At 42.4% G+C, this 23,704-nt stretch overlaps 1 protein-coding gene across 4 annotated transcripts in view; it reads right to left on the reverse strand.

Moving 5' to 3' along the window:
- The window catches only part of LOC130427847 (collagen alpha-3(VI) chain-like), a 54,733-nt gene that overhangs the window by 13,392 nt on the left and 17,637 nt on the right, over nt 1-23,704 (reverse strand). Inside the window, exons 6-8 of one of the 4 annotated variants that reach the window (XM_056755557.1) lie at nt 17,429-18,022; nt 16,711-17,334; nt 2,786-4,651 (exon numbers count right to left, since the gene is read on the reverse strand). In XM_056755557.1, coding sequence (XP_056611535.1) covers nt 16,730-17,334; nt 17,429-18,022 — 1,199 coding nt within the window. In that variant the 3' untranslated portion in view covers nt 2,786-4,651; nt 16,711-16,729. Of the gene's footprint in view, nt 1-2,785; nt 4,652-12,978; nt 13,206-14,760; nt 14,882-16,710; nt 17,335-17,428; nt 18,023-23,704 lie in introns of those variants that run through there. The other 3 variants (XM_056755558.1, XM_056755555.1, XM_056755556.1) reach the window with 3 other exon arrangements.

A 23,704-nucleotide genomic window follows, 5' to 3' on the forward strand; every position in this document is an offset into this window, starting at 1 on the left:
GGTCTTACGGGACCGCCATGTCTTAATCCGATCAGACAGCATGACAGTGGTCTCCTACATAAATCACCAAGGAGGCCTCTCCTCAAAACGCCTTTTCTCCCTGGTACTTCGCCTCTTGGAATGGGCGCAGTGCAATCTGCGCTCATTGAGAGCAACTCACGTACCGGGCAGACTGAACCAGGGAGCAGATATGCTATCCCGGAGCAATGTCCCTTCAGAAGAATGGACGCTCCACCCCAGGTCGGTACAGAAAATCTGGGAGGTCTTCGGCAGGGCAGAAGTCGACCTTTTTGCCTCAAAAGACAACTCTCATTGCCCAACCTATTTTTCAAAGGACAAGGACGACTTGGCCCACAACTGGCCCAACCGGCTCCTCTACGCCTTCCCCCCGATCGCTCTTATACCGCAGACGATCAGGAGGATCACGGAACAAGCGCACACAGTGCTGTTCGTAGCCCCACTCTGGAAGAACCAGCCTTGGGTTGCGGAATTGTCTCAGCTGCTCGTAGCAGCCCCGTGGCCTATTCCCCTGAGACGGGACCTCCTCTCTCAGGCAGGCAACACCATTTGGCACCCCCAGCCAGAGCTCTGGGCGCTGCACCTTTGGCCACTCGACGGGGGCCTACGATTCTCCCCGAGAGTGTCATGAACACAATATCACAGGCTAGAGCGCCGTCTACGAGACGACTCTATACCCTTAAGTGGTCTGTCTTCTCCGCCTGGTGTGTAACTCGCGGCACAGACCCAGGATCCTGTGATATATCAATAATTCTGTCATTCCTGCAAGAGCTGTTGGATAAGGGCCGCTCCCCTTCAACACTCAAGGTATATGTGGCAGCAATCGCAGCTTCCCATGCCCCTATAGCGGGCCAAGGAGTGGGAAAGAACGACTTGATTATTCGTTTCTTGAGGGGTTCCAGGCGGCTACGTCCCCCTCGCCCCCTCACCGTTCCTATATGGGACCTACCTACTGTTTTGAGAGCTCTGAAGGGTTCTTCCTTCGAGCCTCTACAGTCCGTAGACCTCCGCCCCCTAACACTAAAAACTGCACTGCTTCTAGCGTTAGCATCGGTAAAACGTGTGGGTGATCTACAAGCGCTCTCTGTGAGCCCCTCCTGTCTTGAATTTGGGCCTGATGACTCTAGGGTAGTCCTCAAACCAAGACACGGTTATGTACCTAAGGTGCTTTCTACTCCGTTTAGAGCACAGGTGGTGACATTATCTGCGCTCCCCCCCTCCGAGCAGGACCCGGAGCTTTATCTGCTCTGCCCAGTCAGAGCGTTAAAAATTTACATTGAGCGTTCCGCCGCCTTCAGGAAGTCGGAACAGCTTTTTGTATGCTTCGGTGACCGCACCAAAGGGTCCCCGGTCACCAAGCAGAGACTATCTAAATGGCTAGTTGAGGCTATCGCGCTGGCATATTCTTCCTTGGGCCTTCAATGCCCCACGGGAGTAAGGGCCCATTCAACTAGAGGCGTTGCCTCTTCATGGGCATGGTCTAGCGGAGTCTCCATAGCGGATATTTGTGCGGCGGCTTGCTGGGCCTCGCCTTCCACATTTACCAGATTTTACAGTCTGGACATTCCGGCCTTACAGGCCCGGGTCCTTTCTGCTTAAGACTAGACTGCTGGACCGTGGTTGCTCTCAACCACACTGGCATCTGGCACATTCTTAGGACGATTAACTGGATTAAGCCACCTATTAGCCTGGCTTTTCCGTCTTCTACAGGGCTTCCCTGCATTATACAAATACTAGAGCTACGGCTCCGGTATTATATGATGTTTTTCGTTCTACTTGTGGCACGGCGGGATTATACTGGTTCCCCATAGCGTCCTGCTACGCAGTACGAGTGAAGTATCGATAGGGAACGTACTCGGTTACTAACGTAACCTCGTTTCCTTGAGATACGGGAACGAGTACTGCGTTCCTGGCAGTGCTCACAAGCTGCATATGGTCGTCGCTTCAGTCGAAATAACCTGAGGTTCCTACGGCGATGTGTCTGCTTATACAGCCATAAGCCCCGCCCCTTTTGGCGGGCGCCATCGCCATAGGCCCGTGCAGCTTCGCTGCCATTGGCGTAAAGTTTTACTTTACACGCACCAATGGCCGTGCAGCATTTTCGCTGCGTTATTATAAAGCTTCAGTCATCGGAGAAAAGGAGTTTTCCCCATAGCGTCCTGCTACGCAGTACTCGTTCCCGTATCTCAGGGAACCGAGGTTACGTTAGTAACCGAGTACGTTAGATGCTAGATGGTAAAGTACATTTGTGATTTTCCTGTAATGTTGCTAGCTACGTCTGTTTATGTCCAGCAAAGCATTGTTCACTGCTTGCATAGATAGATACAAGTAATGTTAACAAACATATTTACTTAAGTAACTAAACATAATGTATATATTTTATTTGTCCAATAGTACTATTGATGAATTCAGGAAAATTTGAATAGAATAAACGGCGAGTTAACACATGTGCAACTACCTACACATTTAAATGCAGTATTGAGAGGTAACTTGAATCTTGTTTGACTGTTACAGGGACAGATGAGCACACTGGTTAAAATCATGAAGGTGGCGACAGTGGTGAGCTGTGAGATGGCAGTAGGATGTGGGAATCTACGCCTGTGGATACAGGATCATTTGTTACAACAATTAATTGAAATTAAGCTTTTTTTTCAATTATTGAAATTGGCTTTAATGTTGTAAAAATAATGAGTTGATTTACCCTCACTGCTGCCTTGAATCTTAAAAAGAGTTTTTTATTTTAGTTTGTTATTTGGTGCTTGCTTCCTTGCCAATTATTAATTATTTTATATTGATACAATGTTGATCAGTAACTGATTGGCTTACTTTACCAGTATTCAGCCTTCATTATTAGATAATCCACAGTGCTTTTACACAGCCAACATTGCAAAATGTTTACATACACACAAATGCGATGATGTCATAATATATAGGCTCAAAAAGTATACTTGCATATAAAAGCCTACTCGTTAATGGCGTTTACTGTAAAACATTACACGTTACATAAGAAGGGTATTCGCAAGGTGCTTGTTACACAAATAAAGTTTAAAACATGCTATCACAAATGCATTCATTTCATAAGACAATTCTACAAAAATTAAAACATTTGAAAAATAACTATTTAATATGAAGCACCAGTAGGCCACTGTCCCCACTCTGTAGGGTTTAACTATCATTACACTTTTTATATAAAGAGATAACAACCAGTTACTTATTGATATGGTGTTCATATGCGACGTGAGCATATAACAGTATTCTACTATATTACTAAACTTAGACAGAGCTTTTGACACTATACACGATTTGCGATAAAAAACAATTCTTATTAATCCTATTCCTTCCTCTCGGATTATAGGCCACCGAAAACTTTTCTCTGCAGTGTTTGTGGTCCTTGGCGATTTTTTCCAGCTCTTTCCAGGGGTGCCCCATCTCTGTGGTATCTGCCTCCAAGTCTATTCTCCAAGTGTTTAAGGTCTCCCCCTTTTTCTCTTTCCTTGTGAATTCCACGTCAGGGGCTGTCTGGTGATGCTTGTACTTGGTTTTTGCATGGTGTGCCCTATCCATCTCCACTTTCTCTTCCTGATTTCTTGTTGTACAGGAAGCAGGATTGTCCTGCTGGGGATTTTCAGAATGTATATCCTAAGGCCAAGTTTGGCTGAGACAGTTGAGAGGTCTGATGTTTTCTCTTGCATCTGATGGCGACTGTGTGAGAGTAAGGCAATGTCATTCCCACAATCCAGGTCATTGAGCTGGTTCCCAAGTGTCCACTGAATTCCATTTCTCTTCCCTGTTGTTGTCTTCTTCAGGATCCAGTCATTTGCCAGGAGATATAAGGTGGGCGGGGTGTTTGCACGTGCTGGTCTGTTCAGCATCTCTTCAAAATGTTCTGACCACCTGTTCAGTTGCTTCTCTATCCCCATGATGGCCTGTCCCTCCTTATCATTGACTGGTCTTTCTTGTCTACTGTATATACCTGGTATTGTCTTAAAGTTGTTGCATGTTGCCTATTGCTGCAGCTTTCTCTGCAACCTCTGCTAGGTTGTCAATATATCTCTCTTTGTCGATCCTCACCCTTTTCTTTACCACTTTGTGGGCTTCTGTGTATTTAGCTTGTGTTGCTACCTTTGTTGCTCTTGTGCGGCTAATGTTGAGAGCTTCAGTTTTCTCACTTTTATCTTCCTCATGATGCCTACTGTCATCCAATCTTTCGGTTTAGGCTTCTTTGGTCCTATTAGGATATGTTTTACTCCTTTCCACATGGTGTGGATGTCTGTTTCCTCATCATGCAACACTTGGAACTAATTTGTCAACATGAGCATGTAGTCTTTCTGGATCGTTGGATCTTCCAGGAAACCAATATTGAATTTCTGTCTTTTGGCTTGTGTGTCTGTGAAGTTCTTTTTAGCTTCATTTTCAGTTTGGCAACTTATAGATGGTGATCTGTTGCTGCATCGGCACCCATCTTCACTCGGACATCTTGGATTGATCTTCTGAATGATTTCGAGATACACAGGTGGTTTATTTGGTTTTCCGTGGTGTGGTCTGGAGACACACATGTGGCCTTGTGGATCCTTTTGTTTGTGACAATGCTGCCCTCGATGAACATGTTGTTCAGTGTACAGATGTCTGAAAACTTCTCACAAAATAAACAATACATTTTTATTAATTAATGTTATAGTAATACAATAAAAAGTAAAAATGTAAAATAATAAAAATAATACAATAAAATAATAAATGTTTAAAAAAATAAACCTGGATGTGCTTCTGCACCAGGCAGCATTGTTTGCTTAACTTCCCGTCTCCTGAGATAACTCCATCAGATCGGTTTTTGAAGGCAGCATTGATCTTTCCTTCGCTGCCTTCATTGTCCAACAATTCTATGTGTGCGCTCACATTCAATTCAATTCAGGTTTATTTATATAGCGCTTTTCACAATGCGTATTGTTTCAAAGCAGCTTTACAGGGGCAAACAGGAAAAACAGAAAATGTAAAACACAGCACAGTGCATGGTATTTATACAACGAGTAAGATCATTCTAATAAATGATATCAAATTTCTAAATAAATAAATAAATGCAGTCTCCCGGTGAGCAGGCCAACACTGCCCTGCTGTGGCGAGGAACCAAAACTCCCATGATTGAACCAGGCTTAGCCGGGGGGGGCCAGATCCCCTCTGATGTGTCATAGCTGCACTCAAACTGCTGACATGTGATTTAAGTTTTAGCTCACATGGGGGAATTTGATTGGTCGAGTTCAAAAAATTAAATGGCTGCCAAAAAAGCTGCCTTAGCACACACTGTAAAAAAAATGTCCCCGTAAATTTACAGGAACGTGCTGGCACCAGTGGTTCCAGCCATTCAATATAATGTTACAGGTTTGTAACCGTTTTTTTATATTTTACAGTTGTGCTGGAATTCCATAGTAAAGAACTGGCAGGAGAGGTACCAGCCATTTACTGTATTTTTACAGGTTTGAAGCTGTTTTTCATATTACAGTTCTGCTGTAATTCCACAGTAAATTACTGGCAGCGGTTTACCGTAATTGTACAGTATAAGTGCAGTTTGCTGTTTTACGGCTGTACTGTAATTTCACCCTAATGGCTATGTCATTTCATATTTACTCAACTGCACAGACAGCCAATAAATACCTTATTTCTCCCAGAAATGGGCCATAGTGCCACCACAACTATTTAATTCGCCCACAACTGGCCCAATATATAATTATATTAATTTGAAAAGATACAGAAACCAATCAAATGCAAGTATTGTGTTTAGTTGATGCTGAAAATAAAATCTACTCAAATGTAGCAAAAATAAGTCAAAAGAGGGGCCAAAAAACAATTAAAGTAACATTCTGACAACAGAAAAAAAAGTCGATAGGCCATAAGATTGAAACAAGCCTTGACAAGCCACAACATTGAGACGGAGGCCTTCACAGGCCACAACATTTACACGGGCCTAGATAGGCCACAACATTAAGATGTAGGCCTTGATAGGCCACAACATTAATACGGAGGCCACGATAGGCCATGACATTGAGACGAAGGCCTCGATAGGCCAGAACATTTACATGGGGAATCGATAGGCCACGTCATTGAGACTGAGGCCTCGATAGGTCGGAACATGAATATGGAGGCCACGATAGGCCATGAGATGAAGACATAGGCCTTGATAGGCCCTATTTGAGAACATGATCGAATGGTAATGGATGAGAAGCAATACACTACCACCAGTATATGTATATATATATATATATATGTGCATGAAATGGAAATACCTTGATTGAGACTGATAGAGCTTGCTACGTGTCGAGAATGATTTTGGAGTCAGGTCTTGTAGAATTCGATTGTTAAGGAACACCAGCTGCACATCAATGTGATAGCTGCCGTCAAACCATGTAAACGATACTGTAGCCATAGAGGACTGTTCCATTTATCCCATGACGATTTTACCTACGATGGGCCACTACGTAGACCATGGCCTCCATAGTCGGTAGAGTGACGAAAGCCTTGATAGGCCGCGATGTTATGATGAAGGTCCTGATAGGCCACACATGGAGACGTAAGCTTCGATAGGCCGCAACACTAGACCAGCCCCTGATAGGGCATCGATACCTGCATGTGAAAGACTGCAGGGACCAATAGGAAGGTGATTGTAGATTGATGCATGAGAAAATGACACACCACCACCACCAGTAGATGCATGAAAATACTTGATAATCAAGAAACCCAAACAAAACTAAAGTGTATTTGAACATATTTATGAAATGATTCCATCGGGAATTACGGCGAAATGTCTCATTAAATCCGCAGCTGGAGTTCAGTCGTGAAGTACTTGGTGCATTTATACACCCTGAACCTGAAGCCTAAAATGTTTAAAAACATCATAATGCATGTATGGAATTGTAACCAGCAGCCTTTAATGTATAGATGCCCTTTTGAAGGTTCGTAATCCACTCTTGAATTCCTTGTTCGCTACGGGATCAAGGCCTGGTTTGGAATGTGTCTTGTTTGACAGAAGATGATTGAATCATGTCCACAAAATAGCAATGAAAATCTTTAGAACAAAACAGTATGAGACCATGTAGACTTCTATGAAAGGCACTGATGAGAAAGCAAATGTCAGTACAGATTCTGAACATCCCCATTTACACGAGTTCAAGCTGCTCACATCAGGAAGAGATTGAGATATATGTGTTATGAATAGACTTCAAATAGAAAGTTTTGTTCTTGCCTCAATAAAATGTTTAGTTGATAAGGACAACGGGGTGTGCGATCTGATGATCTTAAATCGCAACTATCTTGAAGGTGTCCTCAATCCATTTTAATCGGGATCGCAGGGAACATGATCTTGTCTAAACGAGAGTTGTATCCGCATCGTCACCGCCGCACAGACTCGTGGGTATGACACTTTGTTTGTTTTAAGCAGTGAGTACAATTATCAAAATGATAGAATATAATGAAAGATCTATTATTCATCCCCTGTTCAATATCAGGGATATTGATCATCATTAATCATGAATATTAATCTTAACATCAATAGAAGATTGAAATAAAGAGGCAAACAGCCTCAACCAAAATTGAATCTCATACAGTATTAATAGCACATGATATGGTTTAGGTCAGTAGAGCCCACAAAATAGCCCATTTATATGGTAAAATAAATATATTCTTAGTTATATCATATTGTATTTTACAGGCCATCAAGATTCGTTTGATGCTGTACTGGATAGCCAAGAAGGACTTCTTGCAGCGGCCACTTGTCCCAAGTTCAAACTTCGATGGCTGAGAGATGAGTGTAGGAGAGAGCATTTGAAGGAGCTTCTGACAACAGAATGTCGTAAAGCTGCTCCTGCAGCTGACAATGCTAATGTGTCCCAACTGGCAGCCAGCCCAGCTGAAATGGACTTTTTTGATTTTGAGAAACAGCCCACAGAAAGCTTCTCAGCAGAAAAGGAAGTAACTGACTATTTAAGGTCAGGATATGAGATTGAGATTCTGAATCAGTTTCCAAACCTCAAAAAAATTTAGCACTTAGAACCCATCTCCATCTCCTCCTTATCTTCCTGTATCTTCTGATCTTTTAATTTAATCCTGTTGCGCATCAGGAACTGTCCTGGTTCCCCAGGTGAGTGGAACATGTATTGCTGCACTCCTGCTATGTCCATGCAAGGCTATATGGACGGGCATAGAGTTTGCCTAGAACAGTTTCATTCTGCAAACTAAATGTATGCTATCATTAAATAATTGATGACAGTGGTCCTGACAGAAATATGATATGTGCTCTTTTATATGTCAAAAATATATATGCCTGTAACAAATATTTTGTTCAGTTATTACATGTGACCACAAATTAATGTTTTGACTCTCTTTGGTCATTCTGAATGAACCATACAGAAAAGTTGTCTATTTTTAATGTCCATTGCAAAATTTTCTATTTTATACTTCTGTCACTACTTATTAATATCATAAGTATATTCATATAATATGTATTTGTAAAGCTGTGAAATATTTTAATCCTGCTAACATATTTGAATTGGAGGAAATTTCATTTACTTTTTTTGTCGGTTTAGCTTTCTTCAAAATCTGATACGAATGTGATTCCAAATATTTTCCTAGTAAGGTGAACACTAATATGTAAATGTAATTAACTGATTTTGAGTCATCTCTACATCTACAGTAAGAGGTATATTGAAAGGTTTTCAAGTGCAAAAATAATAACTAAATAGTCTAATCATAAAAATACTAGCAACTAGTAGTTAACTAAGAATACACTTTGAAGTGTACTTACAAATGTACTACAAGTTTTTATCTAGTTAACTATCAGTATAGGTGCAAGTACACCTAAATAAAGGTTACAAGCATACTTTACATGTAAGGCAGCTGGAAAAGTCCTAAGAACTAATGTTGTTTTTGATGCTGGGACACAAAATAATGAAACCCCATTTGTTGCTAGATCCTGAGGAATGATATCCTGCCCTCCCCTCAGGGGTTGTTGATGCCCAGGAATTGAACCCCCTCTTCTTATCACCCCCTCCCCTTCATCTCTTCATGCCCTGATCACTGGGAAAATGCTTACGCTTTATACTGTGTATATCATTTATTGTCATAATATGGATGATGTTTTTATGATGGTATTGTTTTAAAGGTCACGGTGCGATGGGTAAAAAGGTCTTGTTCTTTAAAATCTAACAGAGAGTATATTAAAACTGTTTAAATCTAATCCATCACCTGCACTACTCAAAGAGGTGTGACTTTCTCAGGGAATCCTGTTTATATGTAGATTGAGATCTCATTTGATGTTCTCTTCATTGACGAGAAAACAAACAAATGAAGTTTCTCGCTGACCATTGGCTTTGTTACATCTGGGTATATAAGGTGTATTGGCAAAAGACTCAGGGAAGCATCTGTAACCAGAACTTCCCACACTGTCACTGTGTGTCTCAATTTTACCAGGTATGATGAACTTTGTGTTTTTATTTTATTCTTTTAATATGTTGATAATCGTTTCTGATTAGATTAAATTAGGAATTTCTTTGAATATGTATTCTATGATTTGAATTAATGTTGTGCCTGCCTGGTATAATAAATTGTTATTGTTGATATTATTTGAATTCTTCAAAGTCTGTTATTACAAGTAGATTGAAAGGAACCTGTTCTGTTACCGCAAAATCGATGTGTCAGGATAGGAAGGGCTAGTTTATTCTAGGTTTTTTATAATAAATGGTGCATTACTAAAGCTCACATGTTACAGATTTCCCCTTATCATCTGGTCTTGCAAGTTGCATGATCGTGACTAAAATAACTATTGTTATATTTCTGAGCAAGCATATCGCGGCCAAACTTAATGATATTAGTTTACCCAGCAACCTCTGACTAGATCGGAACTGACCGTTTTGTGTCCGTGAGATCCATGAACCCGGCCGGCGTGAGACTCTGTGCGACTGCAGGTCCCAATCGAAAGAATAACTCTAAATATTAAATATTAAAGCATGAAGATTTATAGATAAATTAACGCTAATCAACAGATACATTTGAAATGACATATAAATTAATTTATATTATATTCAAATTGGAGTCAGATCGGTCTTAACCACAGAATCATATAAATTGAACTATATTGGAACAGTTCGTAAATAACTTCATGTAGAAATCGCTGAGGAGAAGCAGAACACGAGATCCCTTAAACCACGACATTGGATTCCGTCGTTGGGCCAATGGGTGGACTTTTACAGTACATAATTTAGTTGTTTATTGAGAGTAAACTTCAATGTTTTGAACTAGTAAACTACCAGTACACCTAAATATAACCTACAAGTACACTTGCAGTATCAAAACTACTTAACTAATAGTTTACTCGAGGTAAACTTAATAGTGTACTTTCAGAGACTAAATATTGGCTAAAAGCTTTGAACTAGTAATCTACCAGTACAGCTAAATATAACTACAAGTACCCTTGCAGTATAAAAACTACTTAACTAATGGTTTACTGGGAGTATAGTTGTAGTACAAATGAAAACCTAATTGTTAACTTGTGTACTCTAAAGTTTACTACCGCTACACTTAAAGTACACTTAAAAGTATACTTTTATAAACTAAAAAGTGGGCCAATTTAGTTCCAAGTGGTTTTTAAATAGTACACTTTCAAGCATACTACTAGTCCATTGATATTAGTATTCTTAAAAAAATAACTTCATGTATACTTCTTTTTGATAAGGGTAAGTTTTCAGCCGTGACGCCGTCGCACTCGCAGAACAACGTCAACTAGCTAAACTTTTTTTATCATTATAAAAATGTATCTTATATATAATAAAGGACACCATTAAATCACGACAAAAATTATATCTTACCTCTTCGCCGCCGTTTATAAAATGTATTAATGACAATTCAGCCGCTGATCAGCACTGAGGTAACTCAATAAAACAAACACAAGTTATAACTTACTGAAGTAAGTTCAATGACTACACAATTCTACACAGCATGAGGCAAGGGACTGTTGTGTGTTTGTTTTCACTGAAACATGGCTAAACTACAACACCCCGGACTCCGCCACTCATCTGCACGGACAAAACTGCCACCGAGCAGACAGGGACGCATTACTTTCTGGTAAGACTCACAGAGGTGGCTTGTGTGTGTATATCAACAAAGAATGGTGTAACAATGCTGCGTTAATATCTAAACACTGTTCATCACTGGTGGAGTTCATGGTTGTGAAGTGTCGACCGTTCTATCTGCCGCGGGAGTTCACGACCATTGTTATTGTCGCGGTGTACATTCCACTCGGGTACTCGGACCACATCTCTGTTATGCTAATCCCAGCGTACAGACCAGTTCTCATACTAGCCAAACCGGTTCAAAAGCAGATCACAGTATGGCCAGACAATGCCACCTCAGCCCTGCAGGACTGCTTCCAGGACACAGACTGGAACATGTTTAAAAAACTTAGGACTTTTGACAATACCTAGAATAACAAAATCCACCAAAGGTGGACGAGCTTTCTCATACGTAGCACCTAAACTCTGGAATAGCCTTCCTGATACTATTCGAGGGTCAGACACACTCTCCCAATTTAAATCTAGATTAAAGACACATCTTTTCAGCCAAGCTTTCACTTAATGCATAGTTAATGAACAGCAGCTACGCTAATTATTCTCTTTATTCTCTTTCCGCCTCTGCCTCGGGATGCCCATCCCGAGGTAGGAAGAAGTTCCACCATGTCCAGACGACGGATAGATGCCCATCCCCAATTTGAGATTACACCAGATACAGCTGCAGACTGACTGACCATCCCAGCTCCATCTAAGGCAATTCCACCAGCTGCCAAGAGAAATATGACCATCGGACCATCCCAGCTCAGACCACTACATCCCCAACCAAGAGCAAAGACGGACTATTTGTCTTATTAATGCTGAAATTACAATATTTGGTATTAAATGCTAAACTTAAATCACATGTCAGCAGTTTGAGTGCAGCTATGACACGTCAGAGGGGATCTGGCCCCCCCGGTTGAGCCTGGTTTCTCCCGAGGTTTTTTTCTCCATTAATCAATCATTGGAGTTTGGGTTCCTCGCCACAGCAGGGCAGTGTTGGCCTGCTCACCGGGAGACTGCATTCATTCATTTATTTATTTATTTAGAAATTAGATGTTATTTATTAGAATGAACTTACTCGTTGTATAAATACCATGCACTGTGCTGTGTTTTAACTTTTCTGTTTTTCCTGTTTGCCCCTGTAAAGCTGCTTTGAAACAATACACATTGTGAAAAGCGCTATATAAATAAACTTGAATTGAATTGAATTGAATTGTTTAAAGAAGCAGCAACCTACAACAACCACACAGACCTGCAGGAGTACACTGAAACTGTGACTGCCTACATCCAAAAGTGCACTGATGATGTGACAGTCACCGAGACCATCACCACAGGTGCCAACCTGAAGCCATGGATGACAGCAGAGGCTCGTGGGCTGCTAAAGACCAGAGATGCAGCATTCAGATCAGGAGATAAAACAGCCCTCAAAACAACAAGAGCAAATCTGTCCCGCAGCATCAAAAATGCAAAACGGTCATATGCTCAAAAAATCAACAATTACTTCACAGACAGCAGAGACACACGGAGCCTGTGGCAATCCATTCAGACCATCACTGACTAAAAGCCGCTACAACAGACCTGTGATGACGACACATCCCTCCCAGATGCACTCAACCACTTTTATTCACGGTTTGAAATGCAGAATGACACACCTGCACAAAAACTGCCCACACCTCCCGACGACCAGGCACTCTATCTGTCTCCAGCCGACGTAAGGAGGACCCTATCTAGGATTAACCCATGCAAGGCTGCGGGTCCTGACAAGATACTGTACCTGGCCGTGTACTGAAAGACTGTGCTGCACAGCTGACAGATGTCCTAACAGATATCTTCAACACCTTGTTGAGCCAGGCAGTCGTCCCCACATGTCTCAGATCCACAACAATCATACTAGTGCCAAAGAAATCAACTGTGTCGTGTCTAAATGACTATCGCCCCATAGCACTGACTCCAATCATTATGAAGTGCTTTGAGAGGCTAGTCATGCATAACATCAAGACCAGCCTCCCCAACACACTCGATCCGCTCCAGTTTGCATACCGTCCAAACCACTCTACGGATGATGCAATTTCCGAAAGCCTCCACCTGGCTCTTACCCACCTAGACAAAAAAAGACACTTATGTTAGGATGCTGTTCATTGACTTCAGCTCAGCATTCAACACGATTGTCCCACAAAAGCTCATAAATAAACTAAACTTGCTGGGCCTAAAAAACTCCCTCTGTAATTGGATCCTGGACTTTCTAACCGAAAGACCTCAGTCAGTCCGAGTCGGCCACAACACCTCGAGCACTGCCACACTGAGCACAGGTGCCCCACAAGGCTGTGTGCTCAGCCCGTTGCTCTTCACGCTGCTGACCCACGATTGCACTGCCAAGTTCAGCTCAAACCACATCATCAAGTTTGCTGATGACACAACAGTGGTAGGCCTAATCAGCAAAAATGATGAAACGCACTACAGAGAGGAAGTAGCACAGCTGGCTGAATGGTGTGGCACTAACAACCTGTCCCTCAATGTGAGTAAGACAAAGGAGATTGTGATGGACTTCAGGAGAAACTCTGTTGACCACCCTAAATGACCATCGGCAGCTCGCCTGTGGAGAGAGTCAGCAGCACCAAATTCCTGGGGGTGCACATCACTGCGGAATGTTCTGCCCATGACTACAAGATCAGCAGATTCTGTAGCCGTTTTGAAGAATCAAGTAAAAACACATCTCTTTCGTCAGCACATGACCGATCAGCTCTGATTTCTATCTCTTTCTACTCTTCCTATATAATAAATCATAACAATAATACTTATCTCTGTGTGCTGTGGTAGGCTTTGTGAGACCAGTTTATTGCACTTATGCTTTTCATTGTCCTTATGTTGTTCCGATTGCTTCCATTGTTTACCTCATTTGTAAGTCGTTTTGGATAAAAGGGTCTGCTAAATGATTAAATGTAAATTAAACTTCTGCGTGACTTTCCAACGTGATAACGTTGTACGTGAATGTACACGATGAAACTGAAATTTAGACCTTTATCAACTGTCCCCTATTTAAGTCCATTAAATGGATAAGACCCTTGGAAAGCTTCACTCAAAAGCAAAACACAAGACTGGCTTGTATGACATGTGGGTGAGGGAATTATCATGAATATTACATTTTAGAGTGAAATACTGATATGACATGGCTAAAATGAATATTATCATTTGTCTTAGATGTAATGCAATGTGTATAAACGATTTAAGGTTCAAAAGCTCTTGTTTGTGTCTACTCTTTGCCCCGCCTCTCTAAAACAAGCAGATTTTTATAATGCTCATCGCTCTGCGTGGTTTGCTATGACTGGCCAGTTAAACAGTGCATAGTGATTAGTCGAATACTGCAAGCATGTGACGCAAATGTAACGACTCTGTCCAACCGCTTTTAGATATAACGGATCTTTGGAGATATCCATTTAGTATATTCATTTTGCATATCACTTTAAGTGTAAATGATGTGTATCCCAGTTATATAAACAATTCTGCTTAAAAAAAACTTTATTCATGCCCAGATCAGTTTCAGTCAAACAAAATATTGGATTTATTTAGTTGTTGAACGGCTTAAAATGAAGAGGCAATAGTCGATTAGTGGTAGATGGTAAATGCATAGATGATAGGTAGAGGGGCAGAGAAAATGGAAAGTCATGCTTGTTTATTGCATTTTAGCATTGCTTTTTTAAGTAAGGAAATTAAGTCACAAATGTAGTTCCCTCTAACATAACCAATCTCTTTTACAAGAAAAGATCAAGGAGTTTCATCTGAAAAATTAAAAAACAAGAAACGTTAAAGGAAAATAATACATTAATGAATGATCTGCAAGCTTAGATAAATGAAAGTGTGAATAGAACAGCAACATTTCAGGTTGTACATTTTATGTTTTGTTTTATGATAAACAAATTATTATATTTGACAGGCTAGAAATAAATCTTAATGTGAGTGTATTTTAACTATGTGTCAAAAGAACTCAGCTTACCTACTCATTGACTTAACTTAATTACTGTGAAGTAGTAGTGTAATGGTAAGTGTATTCATAATGAACCGTCACAGGGCAAATCCAACATGGAAGTGATCATTCCTATGCCCTACTTCCTTAGAAGGGCAGAGCCCTTGGAGTTAAGAGTTTGGAGTGAGCAGGGCATGTGTGTGCCATTATGTACACATTTGGAATGCACTTCGCAAAGGGAAGTCGCTGTTCCCTTTCTGTCGGTCTCTCGACGTTGTGTCAGACGACAGATGGGGTTCGCCCTTGAGAACCAATCAAATCTCACTACTATAGAAAAGGCCAATCAAATTAGCAGCGTTAGTGATATGGGGAACTCTACGAACGTAAACCTGCCAGCCAAGTGCTCACCGTCCTGATCCTCACACACACACTCGGAAACGATGTGTGACGTAGATGAGATGTCGGTCGCAGCATCGGAGGGAGACTGGCATCCGACTATGACGAATCCAAGCTCCACCCCCAGCGGTCGAGTTCAGGAGGAAGCAGAAGTGATGTCATCCGTGCTAACCCGGGGATACGTGGTTCCTGAGGTCGGAGCCCCGGGTGCCATGTTTTCCCGGAGGTGCATGAGGAGCTGTGAAAAACTTAGAACGCTCCTCTCACGGAGGGTTCCAGTGAAACCAGCTCCGGCTCCCTTACTTCCCTCGATGGTGGGGCAGCCAAGGACTACGTCGAGATCCCCCGGGTGGAACCGGCCACGCCTACCGTCCAAAGCGTGCAAGACTTCGGCATCACTGGTGTCAAAAGCATGCGATGCCGAGGGCCAGGCTGCCTCCTCTCTACGCCATGGGCATCCTCCAGGTCAACCAGGCCAGGGTGTTGAGAGAGATCCACCAGGTTAAGGCCGACCCGGGTATAATGCAGGATCTCCTGGCCCTGGGTCGGACGATGTCCACGGTAGTGGTCCAGGAGAGACACCCCCGGCTGTACCTTGCGCAGAAGGGTGACACCAAGGAAGTCCGCTTTCTTGATGCATCCATCTCGCAGGGTGGGTTGTTGGTAACACCGTCAGAGTTGATTGGTTCTCAAGGGCGAACCCCCATCTGTCGTTCTCGACACATCGTCTTGTTCCCTCCATCAGGGAACTCAGGTTACATGAGTTAATGGCATAACTTACGCATAGATCATAACTGTTGCAAATAAACATACGTTACATTTTATACGTTTTTTTAATATGCAAAATAATATTTAAACACTATTATACAAAACTTTTTAAAATATAAATGTATGTTAATTTGCGAAAGTTATGCTTTAAGCCATTAGGTTATGCCATTAAAACAGTGACATCTGCTGACAGACACCATGCTGCGTTGTCACAGGAAAATGCCAGATGATGATTAGGAGGAAATTACGTCGCTCCCTTTGCCAAGTGCATTCCAAATGTCTACATAATAGCACACAAAAAAATAATCACTCCAAAGCCAATTCTCCAAGGATTTTGCCCTTTGAAGTGAGTAGGCCACAGGAATGATCACTTCCATGTGGAATTTTCCCCTTGACAGTGCGGCACGAATTAACGTTATGTTACGTCCCTACTGTGAAGGCACCAATCTTTGAACATTTCTTGTTATTTTTCCAACTTACCTCCCTCCGTAGGTTCTGTTTAAGTCTTCCCAACAACATTGACCAGAGGTGTCAAGATCTCTTCAATAATGCTTGACAATTCAGTAAAACTTCTTCTGTAGTACGCCAAATCTTTTTCAAAAGCAACCGTTTTCAGGAAACTCTCTTCCACCTGGCCAGCTCCAACAGCAAAAGTCAAAACTCCAGCGAGAGCTACTCGGTCTGCGAGACTCTTGGCCTCAAATTGAGAGGGACCTCCTGTTATCAGCACCAGTACCTGCTGGATCCCCGGCCTCTTACGAGACCCAGCTGATGCCTGGAAATGGTTGCTTAGTGCGTACTGTAGGGCAGCACCAGTGTTTAATGCACGTCCTCCCATCAGACTAAGCTGAGCAATGCTAGAGAGCACGTCCTGTTTGGTCTTGTGCGTGTTAAAATAAAACTCTGTACGCTGTCCCTCATCAAACTGCATCAGGGCGATGCGTACTCTCTCAGGTTGTACGTCTAGTCTGTTCACCACTCCAGAGATGAAGTCCTGGACATACTTTATGTTGGCATTTCCAACATAGCTGGATCCATCCACCACAAAGAGAATGTCTCTGACAACTTTTTGGGCTTGGACTGTAGTGACATCCACAACTGGACCTGAAAATTTTATTGCATACTTTTGTCAAATCGGGCGTTCATCTAAATTCATTAAACATTTCACATTTATTATATATATAGAATATTATGTTACCTTTTTCATTCGGTATCTTTGATTCAATAACAGCAGATAACGTAGAGAGAGAGGAGACTATTTTTTGGGGGTTGCGTGTCAATATCCTGAAGTCCTTGAGCAGGAAAGTCAGACTTTCATCAAAAGCTATTTGTTTGAGCTCAGCCTCATCAGCAGACCTGGAGCCGGCAGCCAAAGTCAGAACACCCATCTGCCGAAGAGCTTCAGCTGACTGCTGGACACTGTCTTTAGATTTTTTACTGGTCAGTAGCAGAACAAGCTGTGGCACTCTTTGTTGAATACGGCTCCCACTCTCAGGTCTGAGCATGTCGGTCCTTACAAAATCCAAAGCAGCACCAATGTTGACTTCAGATGAAGGTCTGGGTTTTATTCTAAGAAGGGCTGATATTAGGGATTCTTTTGAGTCGAATGAGTTGAAGTTGATCTCCATCTTCGGGGAACTGGAGAACATGGCCACTCCGACCTGCACCTGATCAGGGCCAATTGGCATGCTGTCAATAAACTTTCTGATGAATTCTCGCACTGCATTGATAATGGTTGTGCCCATACTACTGTCAATGAGGAAAATAATATCTCTCCTTCCAACAGCAAATGCTAAAAAGACAAAAGAAACTTTGTTCAGTTGTTCTGCATATAATAAGCTAGAGAACTGTTATTGAACTGTTGATATTTCAATACACATTTTTTATTTATTTAATAAAAATATAATTTTCTTTCTCTCTATATTTCTAAATTGAGTACACATCAGGTTATGGGAGAATGTCATGATTTGTTATAATATTGCAAAGAATTAATGATGGTGGGTTTTAAAGTTGTACCTGGTAAAGTTATATATAAACATTGTACAAAGTTTTTTAATAAGATGTTTTGGAATAATAGATGTGACAGCTTGGAGAGATGTACTTCATATTAATGTAGATGAAAAGCAAAAATGGAGAGCTCAGTACAAGTTACTGTTAATCACAAAAACAACAGATTTACAATAGAGAGTATTACATGGTGCAATTGCCAGGAATGCTTTATTTTGTGTTTACTTATGGCAGAATTGAAGGCCGTCCTTTTTGTTTAAAAAAGAAACTTTGTTAGATTGTTCATAATAATCTAGTATCTAGTAGTATATACAGTTGAAAGAAAAAGTATGTGAACCCTTTGGGCTTACTTGGATTTCTTCATAAATTGGTCATAAAATGTGTTCTGATCTTCATCTAAGTCACAAAAATAGAGAAACACAGTCCGCTTAAACTAATACCGCAAAACATTATACGTTTTCATGTTTTTAGTGATCACAACATGTAAACATTCATAGTGCAGGGTGGAAACAGTATGTGAACCTTTGGGTTTAATAACTGGTTGACCCTCCTTTGGCAGCAATAACCTCAACCAAACGTTTCCTATAGTTGCAGATCAGACCAGCACAACGGTCAGGAGAAATTTTGGACCATTCATCTTTACAAAAGTGTTCAGTTCAGCAATAGTCTTGGGATGTCTGGTGTGAATCGCTCTCTTGAGGTCATGCCACAGCATCTCAATCGGGTTGAGGTCAGGACTCTGACTGGGCCACTCCAGAAGGCGTATTTTCTTCTGTTGAAGCCATTCTGTTGTTGATTTACTTCTATGCTTTGGGTCGTTGTCCTGTTGCATCGTCCATCCTCTGTTAAGCTTCAGTTGGCGGACAGATGGTCTTAAGTTTTCCTGCAAAATGTCTTGATAAACTTTGGAATTCATTTTTCCATCGATGACAGAAATCCGTCCAGGGCCTGAGGCAGCAAAGCATCCCCAAACCATGATGCCCCCTCCACCATATTTCACAGTTGGGATGAGGTTTTGATGTTGGTGTGCTGTGCCTTTTGTTCTCCACACATAGCGTTGTGTGTTCTTTCCAAACAACTAAATTTTGGTTTCATCTGTCCACAAAATGTTTTGCCAGTAGTGCTGTGGAACATCCAGGTGCTCTTTTGTAAACTTCAAACGTGCTGCAATGTTTTTTTTGGACAGCAGTGGCTTCCTCCCTGGTGTCCTCCCATGAAGTCCATTCTTGTTTAATGTTTTCCTTATTGTAGATTTTTCAACAAAAATGTTAGCATGTGCCAGAGATTTCTGTAAGTGTTTAGCTGACACTCTAGGATTCTTCTTCACCTCATTGAGCATTTTGCGCTGTGCTCTTGCAGTCATCTTTACAGGACGACTACGCCTAGGGAGTGTAGCAAGAGTGCTGAACTTTCTCCATTTGTAGACAATTATTGGACAGCCCAGCTTTAATCAACACATCCAATCTCATCACATTGATTGGACCCCAGGTTGGCTGACTCCTGGCTCCAATTAGCTCTTGGAGAAGTCATTAGCCTAGGGTTTTACATACTTTTTCCACCCTGCACTATGAATGTTTACATGTTGTGTTCAATAAAAATATGAAAACGTATAATGTTTGTGCGGTATTAGTTTAAGCAGACTGTGTTTCTCTATTGTTGTGACTTAGATGAAGATCAGAACACATTTTATGACCAATTTATGAAGAAATCCAAGTAAGCCCAAAGGGTTCACATACTTTTTCTTTCAACTGTATATATAGTAGGATTCTTTAAATCAAGGATTTTATTTCGACTTCCATTATTCTACATTAATGCATGATCTTTTCAAGTTTGAAATAAGTTGGTGTTTAAACCGGACCCCGTAAAAATTGTTAAAAAAGTTTCAGATGGGTGTTGGTTGTTCGCCATTGTCACTGTGTTGTATGTAAACTGTAATAAAATGAAGTTTAAATATCAAAATCGGTTTTTCTCACTATATTTTTTTATATATTTTAGATTAATATTGATTTATATACTGTATGGTTAAAAAAGTACTACTCAATCTTCACCTCATCATTGGTTGAACTGAACTACTGTGAAGGCAACAGTTTTTGATCATTTCTTGATAATTTTACCTATCTCTGTAGTTACATCAATCTCCCCAACAACATTGAACAGATGTGTCATGATCTCATCAACATAACTTTACAACTCAGCAAAATGTATTTTATATTACGCCAAATCTTCTAGACAAGCAACTATTTTCAGGATGCTCTTATCCACATGTCTGAGGGCTGCCTTTGCAACTCCTACCGCTGTTGTTAAATTGCTTTTCCTTTCTGTCGCTGCTGTTGGAGCAGCTCCTCTTACACAGGGATCAAAGGATTCTTTGGGCATCATCTCTAACCTTGTTTTGGTGCATTTATATTCCTCCACAAGGCTTGAAATTGGAAAAGAGAGAGCTCCATTCCCGTACCTCCCTATGTTGCTAAGACATCTTGGTAGCCCAAGCCATTTCATCACTTGTGTACTCTCCAAGCCCTCCAGGTTATTGGCATGAGACACGGTGAGCTCATACATTGAAATTGGCCACATAAGGCGTGGCAAAAAGCCAAATTGGAAGCACCAGAGTCCAAGGCATTTGATGGGCTTTTCCATTACCGATGGTATGGGCTCATCCTGTATTCAGAACCTGTCATTGGTAAGCCTGCCATTGACAATAGACATGCTGCGGGATTTGCTTGGTTTGACCTCCATTTATGCCCAACTAATGTTCTCCTGGAGCTTATCCAGCAGCCGCTTTGAACAACCCCCTATGTCTGGCTTCTGCACTAAAGTGTCAATGAAGCTGTTTCTCTTCAGATGTCCTGAGGGTCTATCGGCCACAACTCTGAAGAAAATCTTACCTTCCACATCCAATAGGCTAATTTGGCAAAACTGGCCAATAGTTGTGGAGTTTTCGCCATGGGATCAGTATGCCTCCTGCCCTTTTTTTTAGACCCTTGTTATCACTTTAATGCCACAGCCATTAATATCCAAAGGTACCTCAACACCCCAGAGGCTTTCTTGTAGAGCCTGTATGGTATACTCTTGGGTCCAGGAGCTGAAGCTGATTTTGTCCGTTTTACTGCACACTCAACCTCGCTCCATTTAGGGGGCCTTGTCTCCATCTGTTTTTCTGAATTGGTGGCATGTCCTCTAGAATGGAGGAATGCATCTTCCGTAGGTGTTCCTAAATATCTGTTATAGGTACTTTAAGGGCCCCAGTTTTCTCCTTGTTAAAGATGCTACTGACTAACTTGTAAGGATCTTTGTAGAAAGCGGCCCTGGTTCGCTCCTTCTTCCAATGTTGCTTTCTCAAGATCTCTGCTCTTCGTAACGAGGCCAAGTGACTTAATATTGCCTTGCAGTGCCTCTAAGCCCTTCCTTTCCTCTTTTGTCGCTTTCTTCCACTGGTTCCTCATGCTACTCCTTTCTCTGACAAGTCTGTCAATTTATTTGAGTCTCCTTCAATTAGGTCGGCCCGCTGTCTCCTTCTGTGACCTTGGGTTCTTGCTTTTCACTCTAAATCTCTCAGGGTGTGTGAAACTAAGCTTTGTTGTACGTGTCGTTCCTCCACCTGCCACACTGGTGGAGAATTCGGGCAGATTCGTGAGAAATGACACGTACTAATCCACTAAACAACCCAACAACTCACCCATTCTTTTTTCTGCAGATCGTCACCCTTTTTCTCGTAATAGCAACGGGAGTATGGAAGACCTCGTCCTCTGACTCACTGAGGCACTAACCAAGAATCAAGATCACACGGAATGCGAGGTGGAGAGAATGAGTGAGATAGGTGCCGCCCGGCTCTACCCGACTGCCGGACGACGGCGCACCATCTCTTGACCAAACTCGCTGAGCATGATGATGTGGAAGCCTACCTCCACATGTTTAAAGTCGTTGCCACTTGTGAGGCCTGGGCCAAGTTGGAGTGGGCGAGTTTCTCACTCCTTTCTCTCGGGGGAAGCACAACGGGCCTATTATGCCCTACCTGCCCCGACCAATGAAGACTATGATACCCTCAAGGTGGAAATCCTTCCTCAGATGGGACAATTGGCTATCAGCGCTGCCCAGAAATTTTCTCAATGAACATATGACGAGCACACCCCGGTGAGAGCCCAGCTACACAACTCTTGAAGCACCCAACCTCGCTGAAGCACCCACAGCCTCCCAAGTGGCAGAAAAATTTGTAGTCGACTGTTGTTAATCTTACCCCAGCGTCTCTGCCACGCTTGGAGGCAGAAGTCAAGTGGTACTGTCAAGCCTGCCAGGTCTGCCAGAAAACGTCCCCCAAGTCCTCCCCCAGTCCTCTCATTCCTTTACCTATCATCGAGGTGCCCTTCGAGCGCTTGGGAAGGACCTGATAGGGCCGCTGCCTAAGTCTGCCGGGGGACATGAGCACACACTAGTCATTGTTGATTACGCCCAACGCAGGTTGTATGACAGGCCCGCCTGGAAGTGGCATCCTGGAGTGCATACAGTCATTGAGAAGGTTGGGTCGGTCAACTACTCTATCACATCAACCTGCTGAAAAGGTGGATAGCAGCCCAGATGGCAGCCCTTGCAGAGACCGGACCCCAAGAGATTGCCATTGGAGAGCCGCTATCCGCCATCCAGAGACAGGATCTCCGTACCCTGGTCAGTCAGTTCCAGGACAATTTTCAGACTGTGTCCCTACCGGGTCCCAGAGGCTCGATGGCTGGCTATAGAGGAGGAAATCACCCATATGAAGCAGTTGGGGGAGACAGAGCAGTCCCGCAGCCCCTGGTCGAGTCCCATCGGGATGGTCCAAAAAGTCAGACGGCACTCTCCGCTTCTGCAATGATTTCCGTTGGCTGAACGAGGCCTCCAGCTTCGATGGATACCCCGTGCCCCGAGTGCATGAGCTCCTCGACCGTCTAAGGAAGGCCCGGTTTATTTCCACCCTGGACCTGACAAAGAGGTACTGGCAGGTACTCCTGGCTCCAGACGCCCTGGAAAAGACTGTGTTCGGCAACCCCTCTGGACACTAACAATTCCGGTTACTCCCCGGGGCCCCGGCTATGTCCCTGAGGTAGATGGATGACTCTTGCGATGTGGAGAGTCATCCATAGCGTAATTATCGTCGCCATGATAAGAGGGAATTAACCAGGTGCAGCTGCCAGTTGTCACAATCTAATCTCAGCCGGCATAAACGCTGGCTGGACCAGAAGCACGGTGAGCTCCGACTCCATCATACGAAGTCTCTTATGGTTGTCTCCCCTCTCCCTTCACAGGTGCACCAAACACACAAGGGACACCCCACACCACCTCACCACCTGGGACAAGGAGACACAGATCTTCGGTTTTCCCTAAAAGGCCAACGCACCTCCGGGGCGTGTGAAACTAAGTTTAAATCACTAAATCGGCACCTGGGCCTTCATCTAAATGTACTATATCTTATACGTTTATTAAATATACAGAAAAT

Source organism: Triplophysa dalaica, chromosome 8, assembly GCF_015846415.1.
Source record: "Triplophysa dalaica isolate WHDGS20190420 chromosome 8, ASM1584641v1, whole genome shotgun sequence".
NCBI lineage: Eukaryota > Metazoa > Chordata > Actinopteri > Cypriniformes > Nemacheilidae > Triplophysa > Triplophysa dalaica.